Source organism: Channa argus, chromosome 14, assembly GCF_033026475.1.
Source record: "Channa argus isolate prfri chromosome 14, Channa argus male v1.0, whole genome shotgun sequence".
Classification (NCBI taxonomy): domain Eukaryota; kingdom Metazoa; phylum Chordata; class Actinopteri; order Anabantiformes; family Channidae; genus Channa; species Channa argus.
Window position 1 is genome coordinate 5949000 of NC_090210.1, and position 25058 is coordinate 5974057.

Here is a 25058-nt window from a genome sequence, read left to right on the forward strand (position 1 = left end):
CGATTAAGTCGTGATGTGTTGTTCAGTTTTTTTTCAGTTGTGACTTAATAGTTAAATTGGACATAAGCAAAATAAAGACAAAAACTCAGAAAACTGAAAAGTATTTCTCACTGCATGGGGAAAAAAAGATATAATAATGCATACACTTTAAAAATCAATAGATTGAAGATCAGTCTTTGCTAACAAAGTATATCCGGTTCAATACATTTAGATCCACCATCTAGGGATTTTACAGTTTCCATGGTCAAATTGTGTCCTCGTGGCAGACATTAGCAGATTTATTGACTTCCCCAAATGTTATCAAGCATGATATCAAAGTCCACCGTAGTTGTAAAAGAGAACACTCTTATATTGTTGCTGTCCTCGTTTCAACAAGAGCCCAATAACGATGCAGATATTTTCTACGTAGTTTTCTACAAGAAGCCAGCAAACTTGATATTCCTGAGGAATTAATACACAACCCGAATTCCTGAGTCGCTACCGGCCACAATCAGCTTTAATTATGTAGCTCCCCTATTTACAGTATATGGTGGGACAACAATTCACATCAATAAAATATTAAGCAATTTTCATGCATATTGATGAATGTTTTTGCCTCTTTTTCAGTTTGATCACATTTAAAACGTATGTTGTCAGGGACTGCGACACACCTATAGTGCTCCATTTGTTTGCTCCATTTTAATGCTACAGCTCATAACAATGTCAATGTCATGTCAGTGAGTGGATTACAGTATTATTAGGACTTTCTATAGAATAAAATGAAAATGGTTTATTTGAGGTTCTTTGCTGCTTTAAAACTGTGAACTGTCATTAGTGTTAATACAAAATCACAATTTGTCATCAGATCTAACATTGTTTTTGAACCCATCTCTCCACAGTACGTCTATTTCCGAATGGGTGTGAAACAAGCAGAGATGGTAAAATCCAGGTTATTCCGATTCAAGCTGGATGAAGTTCGCTGTCGACATTGTTTTCTTGAGCGCAGGGGTCTTTACGAAACCCCAGACAAGAAAGGACAGACGTTCATTATCAACCCCAAACTGGACAGTTTCCTTAAGGTTGCCCAAGACACGTTTCTCACAGAAGTTGCCAAAGCATCAGCAGAGGAGTACAGTGTATTTCAGAGGCTGATGGCAAGGGAGTGGCAGGAAGAAGATCGGCATCATAGCAGGATTGAAGCTGATAGTGATGATGAGGAGGTGGAGGAGGATGAAGATGATGAGGAGACCAGCGGAAAAAGTGGATATAGGAAACAGAGAAAGACATGATGGGGAAAGGGGACTGACAAAACGGAAAATAATTTAGAGAAAAGGTGATTATAGAAAATGACATCTGAGGATAATGAGCAAATGTTGCCTTTTAACTGTTTGTTGAAGTCACATCTATCATAGGTGCTATACAATATCCCAATCTTAAACACACATGGAAACATAATGTTGTGGTTATAGTTGCCTGGTATGTTGTCCTGAATGTGCCCAAAATAGCAACATATTTGCTTAGGTGGTCCCTCTAGTCTCTGTGTTTATCTAAGTGACCTCATAGAGATGTGTCAGGCAGTGACGAGGACTTGGGTGAGTTACAACAGTAAGGTATTTTTGCCAGATGTTCTTTCCACTATCATAAAGTGTTTTGGTTTTCCCTGTGTGACAGTAAATAAATTCTCAGCCTAAACCCTTGATGCAATTAAAGACACGAAACTAATCTGTTTAAAGTCGGTAGATTTCAAATTAGTTCTAATAAAATCTGATCTAAAACATTTTGAGTAGTGAATATTCAAAATGCCACAGTGTGAGGAGCAGCCAGAAGGGTGTAAAGCTCCTCCCTGTAACTATGTGACAGACAAGTGGCTGTAGCTTTGTCTATCACTATATTATCCTTATGAGTCAACAAAGACTACATCAGATAAGGCCAGTAGGTGAGACGAGTCGTAGAAAATGCACATCGATTTGTAGAAAGCGCTCAGCCTAATGGAGATGCAGGTCTTTCTCTTCTGGACGTTGGGTAAGAAATTTCACCTTTGGTCAATCAATAATTTGTTACTAGACAAAAATGATTTCTGTGTTAGTCTCAAGCAGTTGGTAAGCATTTAGAGGGTTGAGGCATTAATGAAGTGTTTGTATTATTCCTAAAAACGATAAAATCAACACACCTGATTTCCAATATGTATGTAGATATACTTAAAAATAACCCCAAAACAAATAATCTCAACTGTTAGTTACTTGTAAAATTTATATGATGCACTTTTTTTTTTTCAGTAAATGATTTTCGGCCCCGTGTTTTGCATCTGCTTTACAACTTAACACTAAAGTGACACAATGTAATACTGCATTCTGTTCCTATTTAAATTTAGGCAAAGCACTCTTGAAGGACCTAACAGCTTTTAGTTTGTAGTTTAGAGTTTGGAATCAGGATTATGAGAAGCACAAACATATTGATACAGTAAATATATTGAAGATGACGTCAGCCGAGTCAAGGAAAGAAAGTTAGATGCTACCAATTTGCACAACCTTCCATACATCAAGATGATGGACATGAATGCCTTGAGAGAGATTATTTAAATACCATAGTTAATTATTCACATGAACTACTTTCTCTGCAGCCTTTCATTTCTTTCCTAATAGCTGAAAAGTTGCAATAGTTTCTAGTGTGTGTGTACGTATGTGTGTGTTTGTTTGTTTATCTATCTATCTATCTCATGGTGTTTTCACCCACAGGAAGTAACACATTATAAAACCACATCATCAGAGCATCCGTGTTTCCTCCATAACTCAAAGCCAAATGGCGTCACCAAGCTACATCTCAAACCTCACACAGGAGTGGATGGAGAGTCTACAGAGGTGGCACCTGGATTTCTTTTTGATTCCCCCCACAGTAATCACTCTGGCCACCTTGATGGTCAACCCAGTTCTCCTAGCATGCATCCTTCTTTCCCGTGCCTTGCGGCATGAGACACGCTACCTGCTGGTGGCCAACACCCTGACAGCAGATATGATCTTTCTCATCCTAAACCTGACCACAGTGATTTGTAACACTGTGAGAGCTCGGATACCCTTGTTGGCTTGCGAGCTGGTTACAGCTGTCATTGTAACCACCTACTCCTGTGCCATCCTCACCATCACCCTCATGGTGGTTGACACCTATGCTGCAGTCCGCTGGCCTCTTCGTTACCATGATATTCTTCCACCTACTCGCACCCAGTGGATACTGCTGGGGGTGTGGGTGGTGGCAGCTTTGTACCCTTTTACACTGGTGATTATGATGGAGGTGGAGAGAAAAAATCCCCATGAAGATGTGCCGCTCTGTTTGGTCCTCGTCTCCCTTGGTTTCATTCAGGCCAAAAACATAATGTTGATCCACATCTATTTCTTTGTAGCAGCTCTCATCTGCACTCTACTGATTTTTTATTGCTACATTCGGCTCTACATGGTAACAAGGACCCAGGGCATCTGGCAGAACCGCTTCTCCAGGGCCCGGGTCACACTGCGGGCTCATGGGGTTTTACTCCTGCTCTACTTTACCCCTGGCTTTGCTTTCACCCTGGAGCTCTCTATGTTCCAGAGGAAAGACATAAGTCAAGATGTTCGAGTGTGGATCAGCACAATAAATATGTGTGTTTTCATGATGCTGCCCAGGGCATTTGCTCCTTACCTGTATGGGCTGAGGTACAGGGAGATCTCTGATACAGTCATGCAGCTGCTTCATCGGGAAAAAAGCCTTAGGCAGATCGCAGCATAATCGAAGTTGTGACTCACTACAACTGTCTGTTTTACAATTAAACAATTCTTAATCATTATGTTTTTACTATTGATTTCCAGTAACACAACTATTGGAAAATTCTAAATTATTTCCTGTCATCCTGAATGGAAATAAAACACAAATATGTTATTACCAGACTCCTCTCTGACTACAATATTACTCATGATACCGATGATATTTAAAATAAAGAGTATAGTAGTGACAAAAATCGTTATTGAAGATTAATTTGTCAGTCAGACCTACAGAAGGTGATGAACATATTAGGCTGCTGAATTGGGCTTTAACGCCAAGTACGTGGTTAAAGTCCTGCTTTATCAGCTTTGACTGTTGGAGTGGAAAGTTTTAGTGTTAGTCGACTTTGGGCTGTGCAATGTAATTCTGATAGCCACATTTAAGAGAAATCACTTTAAAATGCAGAACGTAATTTACAATAACTTTTGGAGCATAAACCTGCATATTCACAGAGAAAATGCTGAAGATGTGTCTTGTGTCCCAGTTAAGATTGCTGTTCTCTCCAGGTTTGATATTAAATGTTTTTTTTCTATCTCACCTTCTTTGTCATTCTTGCCTTTTTAAAAAAAATAATTGTCAGTTGTAAAGTGAAATGTAAACTATTATTCCGTTACCCCAACAATAGTTTTGTGTGTTTATGTTCTTTGCTTTCTTAAGTTATGAATCTCTCTATTCCACAATAGCTCTTTTACTGTTTTTTGGGTCAAGATGGTAAACATATTTACTTTTTTATTTTGATAAGTTTACGTCAGTCCTGTGGCATTTTTAATGCCACAAATTTTTTATTTTAAAAATTAACTATAAACTATTTTTTTAAATAATTTATAGAAGCTAAGTATATATTTTATCATCTGTATCTAATAAATCTATTTCTACGTTTTTTGGATTATAGTAGCACAGCACTCAACCAAAGCCTTGATTGTAAAAAATAGGATATCTATAATAACATTAACAGATGCATATTTAGGCTGGTAATCTAAGGTACCAGAAGAGAGCAAACCACACCTTCCTTTCATTTTTGGTGTTGGGGTGGGGATGAGTCTGATGTCTGATAATGAGAATCCATCTGAAACAGGTACAACAGCTCAACAGCAGAGGGACACATTTTTCTTTCTTCTAGGCTGTGTCACATGCACTTTAATGCTCCAGATAGGACAGTAAGAGTTTGCTTGTTATCAAGGCACTTGTCTTTGCTTTCTAAACCTCTGCTCACCATCAGCCAATTTATGTTTGCAGAAGAATTGAAATCACATAATAAGATTAGACATATTAGAAATATTGGTGAAATTTTGACATTAGTCATTGCATCTTGAGAGTAGTGTATCCACTCCCTGGTTTAGGTCCCTGAATTCCAAAAATAAAGCTAAACCTTCTGTCAAAATTGGCAGTGCAATAGCAGCTTTTTAGGGTTATGTCTATGTAATTATAAATGTTACTCTCTTTTATTGTGTTTTTAATATCTGGTCTGGCTTTTTTGTGCCATACAAACCAGACAAATTTCTGCTGTTGTGCAAACAGAAAAACTAATAAATAATTTCTATATTGTTCTGATTGGCAACAAATAACCCCTATGTGTTCAACAGAAATATTTGCATTTGAAATATTGCAGTGACACTTACGTTGGCAATTCTTCCTAATGTTCCCTTCCATTGCTTATTTTTCATAATAGATCTGATGTTTTATTTCATGTCTCAAACTTTAATTGTTCTTTCGCGTGAACATGTGCTTGATGGTCATCATGGAAGTCTATATAATAAGTCCTAACTGTCTGAAACGTGTCTGATTATTTTTCGTAAATTGATAATGATGATTCCTGGTGATTTGTTAAATTGAAATTTGTGTTTAATTAGTAAAAGTATGCAAGCTTCAACTTTCTGTGACACAAATATGATGCCAAAAGGGCATAATACTCCCCAATGCACATCGTTCAAAGCAGCGTAATTGGGTGACCGAGGCCATAAGGGAACTCTCAGACATGCTGCAACACAGTACGGAAGTTGAGACATGCTTTGTTCCGGAGAAGCTAATCCTTCCTGCTCACCTGAGAAAAGTGTGGAATGTGGCGTTCCATCCTGTTTTCACGTGCTCATAGGATCACATTACAGCTCTATGTTTGTGTGTGTGTTTTCTTTTTCGCTATACGTTTAGTGATTTTTGTTTGCTATTTTATGTCGAACTATGTAAACATAAGTATCAAAGTCTGGCATTTCACGCATATTTTATATCGCATTGAAGACGTTTTGCCAGCTTATATGGTTAATGCCGTCTTATGTTTGTTGTTTTACTAATGTCTCAATAATTGTGTTTACCACATGCATACAACTTTGACTATAAAGCTGATGTTTTGCGTGTATTGCTCAACCGCTGTCACTTCTTGTTATTAACTTTTTCTCCACTGAAGTTGGGTTTGTTTGCAAACAAAGAACAGCCACGTGGAGAACCAGAGGCCCTTGGGAAGTGTTGTTCTTCCTTCAGGAGGAACTAAGAGACAGCTCTGGAAATCGAACATCACTACCCATGATGCATCAGCAGCATCAGCTGAGTGGGCCCAGTGGGCTGGATTTTCCCCCGGACAATATATATGGGTTCTGTGTTTACAGTTAGGTAGTTAGAGCCCTTTGTTTTTGTCCTTACCTGAAAGACAAAATGTCCCGCCTGTTTAACAGCTTGACTTCTTTCTCATAGCCGTTGGAGACATTGTGAAAGAAACTGATAAACCTTTTCTTCAGGACACACATTATTTGTCCGCACACTTTTTTCCTCCACTTGTAACCGAAGAAGCTACATCTGGAAACTTCAGTTCAAGGTGGGAAACAGCTTTCATCTTCTATAAATTCTATTGTTAATGTTTAACAAAAGCTTTCAATTCTTTTTTTTTTTTTTTTTTTTACTTTTCTTTACATTTGATACAATATGCTGCGTAAAGCAACTTTACAGCTTTGTCAAGATGTGATTATGTTGTTAGCTAATGGTTAGCGGGCGGCACGAGTCCTTTGTCTAATAAACCGCCTGTCTGTTTATTTACATGACCGTGGACATACGTTGTCTGTCATTAAGTCAAAACATTAGATACAACACTGGCAAATGTATAGAATTTTTACTTTTGGAATGTTTACTTTAATTCGTTTCTTATACATTTTATAGTACATGTATATTATTTAGTTAGGTTTAATTTTCAAATGTTTTTTACCTGGATAACATAGGATTAATTAAAACATGAAGTCTGCTTCTTTTTATTTTACGTATTTTACTTATTATTATTATTATTATTATTATTATTATCAGATTAATCCTTCCCAGTGGTCTTAATTCATAAAGTAAGTCTTTCAGACACCTCTGGCTAAACTTTATTCTGCGTGACTTAAAGGAGGTGCAGTTGCTGGCAAATAACACACGTGAATATAGTTGCCCAGGCTGAGGCAGAGTTATAAATAACCTGAGGCATATTAAGTAACAGGAGGTCAAGGGGTCACTATGCTGCGGACAGGAAAGTTTAGAGGCTTTAATGAAATATGTTAAAGAGCTTTTGGCTGGACTTTCTTTTAAATAACCACAGTCTCTTTGTGGATGTGAACAAAGCATTCAGAGGACCCCTTGTTTTTTTCCTTTTTTCTAAAGGAAATAGGAAGTTGTAAGGCTAAAAGTTTACTAGCATAGAAAATATGATTCATTAGCTTTGACATAACAATGATCATATATTGTTTGATAGCATCCCCGCCCCCACTCATTTTAAGAACAAACCTGACTGACATGTAACTTGGCCTTCCAACCGTTCCACCTGTGTCTCTTTATCGTTTTCAGTATCGTGCAATCCATTGAGCCCGAGGGCATAAACTGCTGTGCAGCAGTGATGAGTTTCGAGTACAAAAGGAAGTGTCAAGGCGGATTTGTGTGCAACTCAGATTTTATTCCTTGGAACTTCCTTTTTCAGCCTCCGATGAAAGACATTGAAGCATAACCCCGCGGGCTTGAGAAAATTGTTTGCAGGACTGACATTTTTGTAAACTAATGTACATATGTTTTGTGGGATTGCTCTATGAAAGCTTTGTTTTCCTTGTTATGAATGTTTTCAGTTTACACTTTAGTGATGCAATTTATATTTAGAAATTTAAGACCTCTCCCTGTTAGCCCCCATACCACATCGGATTGAACGCCTTGATATTAGTCATGCTTTATAGAAACTAAAGAAGTTTTTTGGTTTATAGCACTGTACTACCTGCTTTCCATTTTCAGGTCAACATAACATTTAGAGGTTTAAGGTGGCAGCCATGGTTTTGATTCTGGGCAGAAGGATGAACAGAGAGGACTCTGGGATTAGAGACTCTCCAGCTGTCAAACGCAAGGTGCCGTCAAATGAACTGTCTTCAGTGTTTTCTGTTTTGCAGCTTCAACATGTTTTTAATTGAAGAAATCTCATAATTGTTTACAATATTTATGTTTTGTCTGATAAGGTTTTTGAAGTTGACTCCAAAACTTTACCCAGCCAGGATGTCTTGGACTTCTCTTCTGGCTCGTCCCACTCAGAGGGCATCCTGCAGGTGTTCAATGAGTTTCGTGACTCCCGTCTGTTTACCGACGTCGTTATCAGTGTGCAGGGTCGCGAGTTCCCTTGCCATCGAGCTGTGCTCTCTGCCTGTTCCTCCTACTTCAGAGCTATGTTTTGCAATGATCACCGTGAAAGCCGTGAGATGCTGGTTGAGATCAACGGCATCCTGGCCGAGGCAATGGACTCCTTCCTCACCTATGTTTACACGGGCCGTGCCAAGATCACCACTGAGAATGTCCAGTTTCTCTTCGAAACCTCCAGTCTTTTCCAGATCACTACTCTGCGGGACGCCTGTGCAAAGTTTCTGGAAGACCAGCTGGACCCGTGCAACTGTTTGGGCATCCAACAGTTTGCAGATGCACATTCCCTGAAGCAGTTAGCCAGCCGCTGCCGTAGCTATGCCCTGGCCAACTTCTCAGAGGTCGCTCAGCATGAAGAGTTCCTTGACCTACACAGAGAAGAGCTGGAAGATTACATTGGCAGTGATGAGTTGTCTGTTGGTAAAGAGGAAATGGTGTTTGAGGCCGTGATGCGATGGGTGTACAATAGTGTAGAGCACAGGAAGCCCATGCTCAAGGCCCTGCTGCATCATGTGCGCTTGCCCCTTTTGCACCCTAACTACTTTGTTCAGACAGTGGAGGGGGACCAGCTCATCCAGGATGCTCCAGAGTGCTACCAGCTTCTCCATGAGGCCCGGCGTTACCACGTGCTAGGAAATGAGATGATGTCACCCAGAACTCGCCCACGCAGGTGACTAAAATGTTGAAATACTAATTATAAGGAAGGTAACAGATGAGTTAACCTAGATTTTATCTACATAAGCAGATAGTTAATCAGTCAGTTCATCCGGACATTCCTGTTTGTGGATGCAGTATGATTTGTTTTTTAATAAATGCTTGCTTTGTCTCATGAGTGATAGATTACTTATCTCAGTTTTGCTGTATACTATGTTTACTTACAACATGCATTTTGTTTAGTATTTTCTTACAGCCACTGGGTTAAAACACCAAAGTGAGATATGAAAACATGTCCATTAAAGTTGTCAATCTTTTATTCTACATTATATAGCTAGAGGTTATTGACTGAACTGTGTTAACCCTATTTTGAAATGGAATTGAGAATGGGGGAGGCAGGTATGTGGGGCATGTACGTACCCAGACTAGTTGTCTTTAAAGGAAAAAAAGTGCTGCAAGAAACACCAGTAATAAAGTGGGGTATCTTGTTATCATACCTGTGGTTTAATTCACCTTAATGACGCGTCTGCGTTCTGAGTGTCCCCACGTTTTAGTTGACACCTATTTACATTTATAGTGTTTTTGCTTGTTTGTTTGAAGATAATCAAGTTGGTGGTTGTTATGTAATGTCTTTAAAAGACTCTTATCGATGAGATACGAAACATGGCATATGGTAGCCTGCTGTTCAAAAAACCAACACTGCAGCTGCTGTTGTGCCATTAAGGTTTCAAAAGTGGGAAGAGTGCCAGATGGCAGTTATGGAGGCGTGTGACGTGTAATTCAGGTGTATTGTGTCAGTATTCAGGCAGATCTGCACAGTTCCTCGTTTACCCTACGGGCCAATTCAAAGTGATGCTTGATTCTCCCATCTCTGTGTCTAGGGAAACCTCCAGAACCCTAATAAATCACAAGCATATAAGGCTGATCGGGTCATTGGATAGACTGTGTCTAGTACATAAAAATACTCTCATAAACTGACCTGTCATACGTACACTCTACCTACACATGTAAAGTAAACAGATAGCGAAATTTAGTCATGCATTTAATATTGAAATAGAAAATCTTAGATAGAAAATAGAATTGTAAACAGAACTTTGCCTTGAAGATAAGTGAAGCTATTCTTATAAAAAAACACAAATCTGTTCCTACTCTGGTAGTAATGTTTACATAATTCTCACTCGTAGTCCTTGAATTTAAACATGTTTCTCGTGGGTTCTATAATAGCTTTAAATGTGTTATTATTTCCTCTCCACCTCTAAATTTTCCATGTCTCCTTGATCCTCCTTCATTCTTCTGTACAGGTCAACTGGCTTTACTGAGGTGATTGTTGTGGTGGGTGGCTGTGAGAGAGTGGGGGGCTTCAACCTGCCCTACACTGAATGCTATGATCCAGTCACAGGAGAGTGGAAATCACTGGCGAAGCTTCCTGAGTTCACCAAGTCAGAGTATGCTGTGTGTGCCCTGCGCAATGACATTCTGGTGTCAGGTGAGACCCCACTGCATTACCAACAATTGGCCATGATTCACCAACCTGGTCCTGTCAAAGCTCGCTCAGCAAACTCACTCCCAATATTCCAAAAGCTGCTGATAACAAAACTCTTCCGCACCTTCCTATGCACTAATATCTATTAAAAAAAAAAAAAAAAAAAGGTATTTTCTGCTCTTTCTTTCACTTGTGTCCCATGAAATTCTCTTTTCTGATAGGACTTTGATTTGATGTTTTTGCTTGAGTTGGATTTTTGCTTGCCCTGTGCCTCACTTGTAAGTCACTTTGGATAAGCTAGTTATTCAAAAGCCAGTTTGAGGCACTGGTACCAGTATCACACACTAACTCCTGTTGTGACACTCACTGTGTCCAGTTTCTCTTAATTATTATTAGTCATACCCAGATCACTAGTACAGTCCTAAGAGATATGGTACATGTCTCACTGTAATTCACTTGCAATCCAATCCAAGGCCATGGTGGCTGTTTGCCCAGTTTTTACAGTGTCAGTTGGTTTCAGTTGAAGGAAAATCTGAGCGCAACATCTGGATGCACTCTCTGGGCTCAGTCCTCAGAGAGACCGTCACTGGCTTGCTCAGCCCTTTCCTATTCCTATTGGCCAATAGTCAGGGTCACCACCTCCTATGTCGTTTCAGCAGCTTTCTAGGATCCCCTTTGTACAAAAATGTCGCAACCCTTTTTTTAGTTTTAGACTACTCTCATAGGTCGTGATTTGATATATTTAAAATAAACCTAAAGCTTAGATATTATAGCTGCCATGGCTTTCTTGCAAGGCTGCAGAATTTTTGGAACTCAGCATGAGCCAAGTGCGACGTAATCCTCCCTAAGTGAAAAATAACATTTAGAATCAACAACACATTTGTATTACATAATTCATTTTAATTAATGAGGTCAGAGTCAATATAGTTGCCAAAGTCAAACATTTAAATATCTGCTTTGTACAAAATGCTTTTGGATGGTTTTTGGATTGAGGGAGATTAAGGCATTTTGTTTCTTGTTTTTGGAAAATTATTTCTAAGAAACTACATTGGCACAAGTTCAGATGTCCTTGCTACAACTGACTCTGCTCAAACATGCTTCTACATGACCTGCGAAACACATCTAGACAAAACAGCAGGTTAAAGACATTGAAAAGATAAAGAAAAATAAGGAAGGACATATACTATAGAGGGGGGGGGAAGTTCTTCCCTTCAGCAGTCTGTGTGCAGTGTTTATGCTTTTTATGCTCTCACTCTGTCACGCCAAGTCCTCACGAGTGCACTCTACCCAGAAGCACTGCCTGAAAAAGTCAACATACCCCTCCCCCCACGTTTCTCTGTCTCACACACGTACGTGCACACTACTAACCTTGTAGTATATAAAGGTCTTCATTGTCTCATTTTCTTTGTATGTTACTTTAGGCACATTATTCGTTTTCTCATCTTTTCTACTTTATTACATTTCCGCACATGCCTAGATTCTGTCAGTCTGTCTGTCTCTCTCCTCACATTAGGAACTAGTGCAAACACCATTGAGGGCCCCTCAGTCTCACAGCTGAAGTTAGATGTAGTCTGATAAACATTGTGCCTAGGTTGAGTAAACAATGAACTCATAGGTTTCTATGTTCTGTATCATACTTTCTCACATTTATAGCATTGTGATGTGCCACATTGTCAGAAGAGTGAATATGCGGCAGTATAACAGAAAAGCTTTGAGTCAGAGCTTTTTAAATTCCAGTGCTCACAGTGTGATTTCAATTATCACACAAGATAAATTATGTTTGGTTTTCTCTTTTTGTTTCCTCAAGCAACATGAATTCTTTTACATACTGAACTAGGCCATTAGCTTTGGCAATAAATTTCCATGTAACTACAAGCTATGTTTTACTCACAAAGCTGTCAAATCAGTTAACAGCAGCTGTACTCCCCCTCTGAGCCTGTAGGATGTAGCAGTTCTACGTCTTCTGCAAGATGCTCTTTGAAGTGGTACATTTTCAGTCGTCCTGCTTTCTTAAAGGACACTTTTACTGATGTTTAACTTTTGGATCTAGTTGGGGTAGTACATGTAAATAAATGCCATTAAACTTCCCTCAGGCCTAAAACAATTCTCTTCTTCTAGCTGAAAAATGCTTACAAATGACATAATTAGTGACATAAATAGTTTAGGTTATGTCATCTCTTTGCTTGTACTATAGAGTAGAATCATGGTCAACCTGCTTTTCCAGAGGTCTTCCAGATGACATCATCTGAACTCCTAATGATGAAAAACTCCTTCGGGTGACGTCATCTGGGGGCATTTTACAGCTTGAAGCAGAAAAATGTTTTAATATAGGGAATTCGGAGGAAAGTTTAAAAGCACTAATGTACATTTACACCCTAAACTAAAGCCATAGAAATCAAGTTGAAAATTGGTGAAGCATGTTCTTCCCATGTTTTTATAATAGCTTCAGAGGTGATTTAATTCTCTCTCCATATATAAATCTGCAAATCTTTAAAAGGTAAAATGTAAACGGCAGCAGTCTGTCTGGCTCTTTTACTGTCCGGATTATTAAACAAACACATCAACTAACTTCCTTCTATTGTCTCCTTTAATCAGTGTGTTACTGTATCAACTCCTCAATATAAACAAGGAAACATGTATAGTCATTGATTTATTTCATTAGATTACCTTCAAAGTAAGTGATTTTCTTTAGTTTTATTCATTGAGAAGAAACACAAACCTAAAAACCTGTCTAGTCTGATTATCATATATCAATATGAAAAACTCTTTTGTTTTCATATCCGTGCAGAAGTGTCTTAAACACCTCCGTTGAAACAGGCATGTTTTCTTGATTCCCTTACCATTGGTCCAAAATGTGTTCTGTACAAAGAAATCATCAGAACAATCAACAGAAAACTGCAAACACGACTACAAAAGAATATAACAGATTGAGCAATTGTGGTTTCAGGAGATTAAGTCTAATAATACCTGTTAAGTAAGAGAGGTGTGGCCTTATTATTTTGACCTGTATTCACCACCATGTGATCGGTTTGATGTCCCGGTGTGAATAAACGAAGAATGTTGCTGACCATTATATGCTAATGCTCCAAGATGTTCTGACGTTACTGTTGGATAAAACCCAGCAGATGATAGCTAGGAGTTTTATTAGCCAAAGAAATGCAGTTGGTCTATTTTTTTCAATTACCCTACATATTTGTCTAACTTACTTATGTTCTGATCATGCCTTAAAGATGAAGAGAACAATCAAACATTATACTCTGTGTAAAAATACCAGTAATGGATGGTCTTGTGAGTGAAATGGAGCAGGCCTGTGGTTGCTAATCTGTCCCTGTCATTTGTTGCCATTTCCCCAGAGCAGAGCTGGCGGCTGCAGCAGATCAACAGCAGATAGAGACAGTTGAGGAAAGGAGTATGAATTAAGGACACAGTTGGCAGACAATAGTCAACAATCATGCCTCCTTTTCACTAAAGTGCCTGTCTCGTGATGAAGTTTACCGGTTCTTCTAATGCTTTCAGGCGGAAATGATGTGGATTCTTCTCTGCCTTAGTGCGATTTAGGGTAAACTTTGAATGACTATGGTAAATTGAATCTGATAGAAGTCTCATTCTGTGCTGCTGGGATATTATTGCATCAAGTTCAGCATTGCTGTTCTGGAGGTATGTTAAAATCAATATTAATTGCTCATTAAATGGGGGTGGCTGTAGCTGAGTTGGTAAGGCAGTCGTCCACGAACCACAGGTTCAGTGGCCCGATCCCGGTCCCGGTTATATGTTGAAGTGTCTCTGGGCAAGACACTGAACCACTAACAGCCCATTCCCATCCCCAGCTCTCCAGTGCCGGTCCAAGCACAGTAATTGGGGAGGATTGTGTCAGGAAGGGCATCTGGTGTAAAAACTGTGCCAAATCAACATGCGGACAATGATCCGCTGTAGCGAGCCTGAACTCACGGGATAAGCCGAAAGGACAAAAATAAATAAATAATACATTACCAGCTCTTTAATTAAGTAGAACAGTTGGCTAGAAAGAAATCCTAACAATATTAAGTTTAGTGTTGGTTTATTACTAATATAGTCGTGTGTGTGTGTGTGAGACAACCTCTAATTGTTTGAACAGCCTTGTTGACTGATCCTGAAATGTGTGTTTTCAGGTGGACGAATCAACAGCAGGGATGTGTGGATGTACAACTCACAGCTCAATCTGTGGATCAGAGTGGCCTCTCTTAACAAAGGCCGCTGGAGGCACAAGATGGGGGTCTTACTTGGCAAGGTAAGGAGGGAGCTTCAGGATCCTAAACTAGTTTTATCTGTGCCCATGGTTTAGCAATTGATTTATAGTTTAATATTAGACTTCACCTGTTGATAGCATTATTGCACCATTAAGCATGTGTGCCCTATTTTACCAAATCAAGAGCCGTCATGTAACCCAAAGAAATCATTATCGTCATTTACAAAGTGACAATTATCACCTTGAGCATTGGAGAATATGATGTGTAGAAATTTCTGTGACACTATTCAAAGACAAAGGGCACCGTGACACCCATCTTACCTGTAGGTAACTGAACTTTGTTGTTGACCTTTGTGCTCAAACATGTTTACATTTACACATTGAAGAAATTCTGAAGAACCCTCTGCTGCTTTCGATTCAGACTTTTCACAATTATTTCTTGGTTAATCGGTATGCATACTATCTTACCTGCACACTGGAAGGATTTTTGAAACATTCCTTAGTTTGCATATTTAGTGATGATTGACAGAGCGCGTGGGTTTAGACATAATTCACTCATCAGTGGTATTTAATGCCGTACTATAGAATTCCGGTTTCAGTTTCTGAGCCTGGTTTCAGTGGTTTTCTGTATTGGTTTATGCAGGAACCCTGTCACAGGGAATATGTGTTGTTGCAGAATGTGAAAAACACACTTTGTCACTGAAATATCACCGGTTGAGTGACTCCTGCTTTGCTGTGAAAATTGAGAAACGTTTACTGCTTTATTACTGCTTCTGCTCTTGAGCTATTACCATTAGATTCTAGCTCAGTTCCAGGTGGACATGCTTGTTTGAGGGCAGAGGAAGAGGAATGGACGTGTGCCAGCCCTCTACACTTCTAAGTTAAGGACTAGCTGAGTCCACTGTATCATGTTTTGTGTGCCTCTGCTCAGTCGCATGAGCCTAGAGTGGCCATACATAGCTGCAAAAATACCTCATAAGATTGTAAACGCACAATGGGCTTACAGATGTAGGTCCAATGTAGCACACTTACATAAGCAGCACAATGCGGTTTAAGGTCCTATGGTATAGTTTAAAAAGAAGGGAGAATTTAGCATTTTAATAAAATCCCATATTCTTAACCAGTAATATATTTGTAACCAAACTGAAATCTTCTCAAACTAGATTGTCAAGTCTTTCTTTATTACACAGCATTTACGCTTGTACTAGTTGCTAGGACCAAAACACCTGTTGACTACTTGTACGAATGTGGCATGTGTAGAAATGATTGAACAGTAATTATCTATTGTTAGTGTTACACAAAGAAGAATAGCCAGCAACTATCTTGGAGCATAAACAGGGATGACTCAGATACGTGCAGGCTTAGGCCATCATCATCATCATCATCAAGTGCACACATGAAATGAAACATGTACAGTGGAAAGCTTTGGACTACAACAACACTTTATTTACTTTGTCAAACATTGCATGACTTTGGAGGGGATTGTGTCATCTGCAGCAAATGTGCAAACATATGTTTTTTATTTTTGGTAGCCCTACTTTCAGGCCACTCTGTATTTGATTTTCTTTGAGTTGAAAAAAAACAAAACAACCAAAATGCTTAGTTCCCTTGCCACAGAATCGACATACATGTGTTCATTTGAACCACACACTGGTCTTCCACATCAGTGAAGGAATCACCTTCTGCCACGCATGTTTTGTCTTTTGTTAAAAAATGAATGTTGTTGTTTTTGTGATTTTTTTTTTTTTTTTTTTTTTTTGAGATCCTTAGATGTGCTATTCTTGGTATTTCATCTTTTTTTTTGGAACAGTCAATAGATTTTCCGCATGTCTTCCGCACTAATTTGTCAAGTGCCTTTCCAGTGAAAATGTTTTGTTTTGTTTTCATTTTAGATTCCAATCTATGTCATCTTTTAAGAAAATGTACAGTATTTGTATCTTTTAGAATGCATCTCTGTGTAGTCATTTTTCCTGCGAATTGAGTTCTTCCCCCCTTCTGAGTTTGTACTCCGTTATTTCCTCGTTCAGTATATAATTTTCTTTTTTGTTGTGAGCACTGACGTCCCGGTAGCAAGTAAAGAGGAGGGTTGTGTGTTGTAACAAGCCTGAGCAATGAGCATGTATCTGCATTCATGCACACCTCAGTGGTGATTTATATTACCTCAGTAACATTTTTCATTTTCTCGTGACAAATCCAGAAAAATATTCACTTACATGCCTCTATTTGTTTTACTCCACCTGTGCAGACCTGCCATTATTCATTTACTCCTAGTGGTAACCTAAAGTCAAAACTTCTAAAACTAGGGCTCAGTGTCTAGCAGTCTGAGATGTCCTGTTGGACTGGTCTTGTTTCCATAGAGTATAAGCAAAAATAGGTCACCACTTGTTTTCCTCTCCCTGTTGTGGCTGCATTTTAGCGACGGCTGTTCTCATCTGTCATAATGTTTGCCTCTTTCTTTCCTTGTTCTTCTCTCAGTCTCTCTCTCTTTCTGTCTCTGACTCTGTCTCTGTCTCTCTCTGTCTCTGTTTTTCTATGCCATTCTTCCCCTGGAGGCACTACTTCTTCTTCCTCATGGGTACTACTTCTCACTTCTCTGCATGTTCAGGAAACGGTTAACCATTCAGCCATTGTTGATATGTGTGGCAAATGTGCTTGTACAGTGGGAAGCGGAGAGTCGCAAATCATGTTTAATTTGGTATGTGATAACTATATGCATCAAATCAGCAAGAGTGTGTGGAACAATCTTTGAGATAATGTGGAATGTGACTAGATTTATTTACATATATTTTATTCTATTTGTGGCATATCAAAACCATGTGAGATATTCTATTGAGTGAGTGCTCAGTGTCGAGGGCAAAAAGAAAAGAGACAGCCATGTTTTCACAACCCCCCCTCCTGCTACAACTACCACTACTGTATACACTCTTCAGTTTCACCTATAGCATGAAAAAGCATAGTTTTTGGTGTGAGCTAGCAGTCCTCAAAAAGTGGGCAAACAGACATTTTAAGACTGGCATAAAAATATATCTTTTACACTTTGCAAAAAGAATTCAAATAAAAATTGTTCACTTGATCAGGGCATTACAATGTGGCAGCTGTTCTACATCAAATGTGGACAAGAATAGTGTATTTAATAGTGCATCACTGAAAACACAGGTGTAGAAGCAAAGGGACGCTACTTTGAAGCTCCCACCTCAGCGATCAGAGTAAACATGTTCATATTACTTGTATCAACTGTATCAACGCTTCAGTTGAAAAAGCGGTTGGGCTAATAATTAGCACAGGTGTTGAGAATGCAGCACCTGTCCTATCTACGTCTGTCTTTGTGTTCCTGTATTTACCCTCCATCTTTGTTTGTGTCTTTGTCTTCTCTCTTGCTCTTCCTCTTTCTCCCTACCTACTGTGTACTTGTTTATACTTTAGATTTTGTGGAGAGACAGGAACAGCCTGAAGGTTTGCTGTTGCATAAGACCAGTTTGTTTATTGGAAGTGTTATGCCTATAACCTGTATTGCTGCTTTCTGTATATTCTGCAACACGTGATTTTTCTTAGAGAAAAATATTTATGGCCTTAAAATTTTACCTTTCTCCTGATTTTTTGCCCCGTTTTTCCCTTTTGTGTTTTTATACATTCCTCATGCCTCACATTCCTATTTTTTCTGATCTTCCAATCATTTTCGCTCTATGTAGTAGAGCAAGTAGTATGTGTATCCACAGGGCACTGATTAAAATGTGTATTTTATATCAACACAGTTCTTAAACTTGCAATGCTTTTGCAGTGAATGTTTTGTTTTTTATTTTGTATTTTTAGTGCTGATTCAGTAAATGGTATGTAATCAATTTTTTTTAATAAACCATTTTGAAAATGAATGTAAACATCCTAGACTTTTGAAATGTGACTAACTTGTTCTGAAAGGTAAATTGTTGTTAAGCAATGATGATAAAACCTGGGTGGCAGTGTTTTTATTAAATGATGTTGTAGTTTATAATAAGAAGGTTCTGGGGCTGAAACTGCTAGCTGGGGCATTCCTGAATGGAGTTTGCATGTTCTCCCTATACCTGCATGCATATCCTGAGGTACCCTGGCTTTACACAATTCAATTTGGCAAACAACAAGGAGGAGTAGCTATAGTTATTTGGCAGATAGAGGGAAACACCATCTGTCTAATGGAAAAATTTCAAATGTACATAAACACAACTCACAGTAACTCAATTTTAAAATCTTGGTCGGTGTAAAAAGCTTTTTGCATACAAAAAATATTTAATAGTGGCATTTACAACTTTCTAATCCAAATATATTTGTGTGTTTGACCTCAGGTCTACGCGGTGGGTGGCTATGACGGCCAAACCCGTCTGAGCAGTGTTGAGTGTTATGATTCCTTCTCTAACCACTGGGCAGAGGTGGCTCCAATGAAAGAGGCTGTGAGCTCTCCAGCCGTTGCCAGCTGTGCTGGGAAGCTCTTTGTCATTGGAGGAGGACCCGATGATGACACGTGTTCAGACAAGGTGGGAAACAGATAACTGGGGTAGTTTTTGTCTCAGATAACCTGTTTTCAATGATGACACTTTAAACATACATAGGATCTGCAAAAGCCCATTTTCTAAAAGTAGGCAAGTCAGTGGGTTCCTGAGAAACACATTGTGTTAAAGGAGGTGTAATAAATTAAACCAACACAACTCTACTTCAGCATCGGCATTTGTCTCTTCCATGGAATTGCTGATATGTTTGTTTAGCCCTATGCAAACTAGGAAATGCACAGGCAAAGAGTAATAATAAGAGTAAACACTAAAATCTGCCTTTTGCTTATTCCGTGGCTGACTTTGATTCTACATGGTCTACGTGGAACAGAGGTCATACTGGCTTCAGATCTCAGAGGTCCTTGTTTGCTGGAGTCAGATCGTGTGCATTGCTTTGATCGCACTAGCTGTATTTAGAATAATGTTTGAAAGAAGGCTATTTTAAAGAGATTTGGGAAAGAACTTGGGTTGTATGCAAAACCCACATACCCAGGCTTTTGTTAGTCAGAGCAATTAGTAAACCCACAGAGTGAGCTACATACAGCATAATATGCCTTTCTTCTTTTTTCATAGATATTAATTAAACACAACTAACTGTGTAATCGCATGCCACAGGTTCAGTGTTACGATCCAGAGACAGACAGCTGGTTACTACGAGCAAACATTCCCATTGCCAAGCGCTGTATCACAGCAGTGTCCCTCAACAACCTGATCTATGTGTGCGGTGGTTTTACCAAGTCTATATTCTGCTACGACCCTATAGAGGACTACTGGATGCATGTGGTTCATACCTTTAACAAACAGGTAATAGTTGTTGGACTTGTTACTAGAATGCAAGTTTTCTGTCCTCTGAAGCTGTGGTGTCTAAAAATCTGTCTCTGTGTGTCTCTTGCCCTCTCTCTGTCTCTCTCTGCAGGAAAGCTGTGGCATGTCAGTGTGCAATGGCAAGATCTTCATCCTTGGTGGCAGGGGAGAAAATGGCGAAGCTACAGACACAATCCTGTGTTACGACCCGTCAACAGGCATCATCACAGGGGTAGCAGCCATGCCGCGACCGATCTCCTACCATGGCTGCGTAACTATCCACCGCTATAATGACAGATACCACATAAACAAACGATAAACAAACATAGTCAAACATACACACTAAAGAACTTTAACTCTTTGAAATTTAAGTTCTTCAAATTCATCCCGATGCACAGCAGAAACACACTTTTTTACTAAAACTTTTTTAACAGCCACATTTAATCCACAGCATGGCTAAGCCGATATATTTTACTCAGAGCATCACGTGCAGCAACAGTGCTGTATATTTTTTCACTGTATACAATGGTTATAGGGCTTTTGTGGAAACGCTTAGTGGTTAATATCAGTAATGACTCGTCTACAATTTGAACTGAAGTGGAATCAGACCATATGGCAGAAGTGTCCCATAATAGTTGTACATTGTTGGAAAACAATGGAACATATTTGACAAGATCAAAGAAAACCAACCAAAACAATAATGACTGAACATTTCAAATCCTTATTAAAATACGAAAAGAATATGTTTATAAAGTTACAAGTATAAATTGTATTAATTTCAACCCAGAACATCACCCTATATAGGTGTAGTGATTTCTAATCACATAAACATATACCTAGTGCAGAATTTGGTGGTTTTCTTTGTCAGTGACAGTAAACGCTAAAACGCCTGATTACAAGCAGGTCATCAGTTCAAAAGTGCCACTTCCCAGCACTGTGTTTTATTAATGTGCCTCACCCTGAGATGTAGGTCACTGACGAGCTAAAGTGATCACAGCTAGTGCTGATGAACAAAAAACAATTCCGTGAGCCAAAGCTGGAAAATTATCATTACACTGATAAAAAATACTTTAAACTACATGAAGTATGAAATCTATTTTTAAACTCTCTTTTTCTTTGTTAGTAAATATGACCTGATAAAGATGTGGTAAAAAGTCAGCCAGGTGATGATCCCACAGTGTCAGTGGTCATAAATATAAGTCGGTTTATCCCAACAACCCATAGCATGGTTAAGAGAGGAGAAAAAGAGTGGAAGCTGTGGAAAATATTGGAACAAAGCCACTGTTAGCACTGCCCCGTTTGTTTCCTTTTTTTCTCACATCCCTCCACTTATCAACTAGTTCCACTTCCCATACAGTTTCCCTTTTCCATGCTCCAGCTGTGTCATCTCTTCACATTTTTGATTTACATTAATCTCTGTTTTTAAGCTTTATACAGACATTATTATTATTATTATTATTATTATTACATCCATTACTGACAATTTCTTTTATTTTTTAAGTTATACATGTGTGTTTTTTATATTTGGATGTTATGTGTAGCTTTAGTGAGGTTCATATCAGCATTAGTTCATTAGTGTACTGGGCTTGTGGGTCATTTTGCAGATGTGAGAAGCCTTTGTAGATCAAACTCGAAGACTGCTCTGAATAAATGTTGTGCATGTTTGCTATGTTTGGCATGTATGTATGTATGTATGTGACTTTTATGACTAAACCTGGATGCATTGGATCCAAGGAGGCTTCTCAAACAATTCCAGTGTAAGCACTGTTTGGCCGCTAACATTTGTTAACAGAACTCTTCACACTAATGCTGGCACCTCTCACCTGTACACTCACATGTAAAGATGTAGCTCGGGGCAACCACAGATAATACCTCCGGGTGTGTATGTGTCTTTACTTGTCAGCAAAAGCGAAACATGTAGCAATGCTATACCTCACACAAGGGGGGTTAAGAGTTCTGAATGACAAGGATTTTTTATGGTGTGGCTCATGGTCAGTAAAAGTCACCTTTTACTACAATTGGTGTTGATTGACTAAAGATATTGCTGTGAATATAACTTTAATATGTTGTTTTTGGTTTTTGTGTTTCTATAACTTGTATTTAAATGTATCACTTCTCTTTATTGCTGTGTTCTTCTGTAACTAAGAGCCCCAATTGTGCACTTTGACAGAATCCTGTTAAATGTAGAATAACACTATAATGATGTGATTTATTTTATTTTTTTTACTGTATCAGTAAATGTTCTTTGCTTTCATGTGACGTATGTACAGTAAATGGGCCTAGCTCCTCCTGATGGCTGCTACCTGCTATCACTTTGATATTCTAAAAAACACGAGAGCAATATTGTAAGAAGAATTGAGTTTCAACTTCTTTTAGGGTTACTGACTAACATTGTGTTACTTTATGATACACAACATAGTAGTGACAGATTATGCTTCCATCTGTTAGTTCAGTGCCAAAAACAGGTAATTTGCCTTAAACCATTCTCCAGGTATTAGAGGTTAGGCCACCGTTCACTCTGATCAATGGGTCTTTACCGGAACTGCAGGCTCAAAAGAAAACATCCCTGGGGCTCATTCTTAGTGTAAGTCAGGAGGCCAACACAAGGAGTCTGGGAGCAGGGAGTAGTATTGCAAAGAAGAAGGAGTTAGAAAATAGAGAGAGAGAATTTGAGTGTGTGTGCGTCTGTGATTTCACTGAGTATTTACTCAAAATGGGACACAAACACTGTCCTGATTTGTTGATTTGTCATGTAGAGGCTTTCCTAGTTCTACATTTGCTTTTGATAAGATCATTGATTGTTTTTCTGTCAGTTGATTTTATTGTTTTCTTTTAATTTTATTTGTCTTGTGGTGAGTTTTGGGACTGTGGGAGAAATTTCGATTCCCTCATGCAAAAAGCATGCCTTAAAAATAAACTGTGGGGGAGCGGATTGTGATGAAGGTTGATTGGTGTACTTTAATATGAATGCAGAAATAAGCCACAGTGGATTTGATTCAGTCCTAAAGGTGACTTTTTAAAAATATGTTTGTAAATTATGCTTGCACTTCAGATTGTGCCTATAAACAATTGCAGAAAGCTGCCCCATGTGCCTTATTAATTAGTGGGGAACTAAATCAGATCATTGTGACATTAATGTTTAATGTTTGAAAGAATTTATATTTTCCACCCAATTTTCTCCTATAATGCTCTTTGTCTAACTGCAAGAAAACTTTGTATTTTAAGAAATTGCAGTGTGCTTAAATGTAATGGATGACATGTGTAAGAGTAACAGAAATAAAGTTTTTCTTTACCCAAGCTTGTGTCCTATCTCATTTGCATGTTATATGCACTCACTGGCCACCTCATTAGATACACCTGTACACCTGATGCAATGTTACAGCTCTACCATGGATTCTACATTTACAAGGTTTTCATTTCTCAGCTTTTGGTTCATAGTAAGTGGTGGAGTTGTACCGAGTTGCACTATATTAAGAGCTAGTTCTGATGTCTTATGGCACAGTAATTCATTTTAAGTGTTTTAAAAATTGTATAGAGATATCCTAAATAAATTAAATGTGTTTACATTTTTTAATTGCATATATGTCACTTTTATTGTACATGACATTAACATTGTGCTATATAAAACCCACTGAAACAACTGAGAATAGATGAAACCGATACTGGATTATCTTGATTAAGTTAATATCAGCACACTGGTCTTGTCACCAGGAAATGTGGTAGATTTACAATGTACAAAATTATTAAACAATTAAATTTCATCACAGCACAGATTTTTACTGAAAAAAAAAAACTATAAGCCTTATGCATTTCACTATATTTGACTGCTGGATCTTTTATGATTTTTTTTTCTTCTGATGTTTAAATGAGCCATTGTATTAAATAAGACAGCACTTAAAAACAGCTACACTACTTCAAGATAGCATTGAGCAACTTGTGCTGCAATACGCATTCATATGGTTCTTTTTTTGTGTGTGTGTCATGCATTGTGATTTATACACTCCACATCATAATGAAAGAAAAACCACAGAAATTCTTATTGCAGATTTTTAGAGCCACAATGTCTCTGCATTAACAATGAAAAATGCAGAAAGTATTTAGAGTCCTACCATTTACACACTCTTGCAGACAGGAAAACATAGTATATCATAGTTCATGTCAGTGCATACATTAATCTTACCCATAAGACATTTGGGACTGGCACCATAATATCACTTCCCAACCACACTACTGGTGACATAAGTAACAGGGATGTCAATAAAGTGGTGGTTTTAATTATTCTGGTCTGAATAAAAACGATAAATTAAAGTTTACACTCAGTGGCCTAGTTTTTCAACTCATAACACTTAGTATAAAATGCTGTTTTATGTAGTGATATACACAGATGTACAATACACAGGGGGCATACATGCTGCATGTGAAAATATGATACAATATCTGTTAGTAAACATGTTTTGTGAATGTAAAAGCTAACTGTATAATATTAAGCCTGTCTGGAGAGAAGTTGGAAAAACATTTGAGGCTCTTGCAAGTGAGAGGTCTCTGTTGTTTAAAAGGCAACGGCCCATATGACATTAAACATTGTAAGTGCCATATTCTATATATCCTTTGACGTTACTTGTCCGAGAGAACTTTCAGCGCAGTTAATTCATGTTTATAGTTATAGTACTTTTGTACAGGAGAGTAAAGGCTCTGATCCAGATAACTGCTTGTTGAACATTTTCTAGTGCTAATTTAGAGCCACTAACGAGGTTAGAGTAGTGTCTAATGGAAATGTGAAGCCATTATCGAGAAAGTCGTTATCTGTTTAGCTACTTAACACTAAATGCTTGTATGACGTTTTTTAATAAGGACCTTACATTGTGTTTTTTAGTATACAAAACGGGAGAAAGATGATGATATAACAAATTATTCAAAGATTGCTTCTGTGTAACTTTAGCACTGTGTACTTTGTAAAACAGTGGTCTCTGGCGGATGTTGT

At 38.3% G+C, this 25058-nt stretch overlaps 2 protein-coding genes across 5 annotated transcripts in view; both read left to right on the top strand.

Moving 5' to 3' along the window:
• The window catches only part of LOC137098110 (transcription termination factor 4, mitochondrial-like), a 5672-nt gene extending 1173 nt beyond the window's left edge, over window positions 1–4499 (top strand). The window contains exons 4-5 of one of the 3 annotated variants that reach the window (XM_067473947.1): window positions 879–1312; window positions 2715–2853. In XM_067473947.1, the coding sequence (XP_067330048.1) occupies window positions 879–1268 (390 nt within the window). In that variant the 3' untranslated portion in view covers window positions 1269–1312; window positions 2715–2853. The other 2 variants (XM_067473948.1, XM_067473946.1) reach the window with 2 other exon arrangements.
• Window positions 4500–6310: 1811 nt separating this feature from the next.
• On the top strand, window positions 6311–23374 carry klhl24a (kelch-like family member 24a). 2 transcript variants are annotated; one of them, XM_067473945.1, is made up of 9 exons: window positions 6311–6574; window positions 7570–7778; window positions 8002–8111; window positions 8220–9064; window positions 10350–10534; window positions 14680–14798; window positions 19073–19261; window positions 19889–20077; window positions 20190–23374. In XM_067473945.1, the coding sequence occupies exons 3-9, from the start codon at window positions 8037–8039 to the stop codon at window positions 20394–20396; spliced, it is 1809 nt and encodes a 602-aa protein (XP_067330046.1). In that variant the 5' UTR covers window positions 6311–6574; window positions 7570–7778; window positions 8002–8036; the 3' UTR covers window positions 20397–23374. The 2 variants fall into 2 exon arrangements, with proteins under 2 accessions (XP_067330046.1, XP_067330045.1); XM_067473944.1 differs by lacking the exon at window positions 7570–7778 and having other exon boundaries at window positions 6313–6574.
• The last annotated feature ends 1684 nt before the right edge of the window (window positions 23375–25058 follow it).

Bases quoted from the DNA above. Each gene is read 5' to 3' on its own strand.
- klhl24a (XM_067473945.1), top strand. From the start codon at position 8,037: ATGGTTTTGATTCTGGGCAGAAGGATGAACAGAGAGGACTCTGGGATT. The intron at 10,535-14,679 runs GTGAGACCCCAC...GTGTGTTTTCAG, and splicing joins CAATGACATTCTGGTGTCAG to GTGGACGAATCAACAGCAGG. The intron at 14,799-19,072 runs GTAAGGAGGGAG...GTTTGACCTCAG, and splicing joins TGGGGGTCTTACTTGGCAAG to GTCTACGCGGTGGGTGGCTA.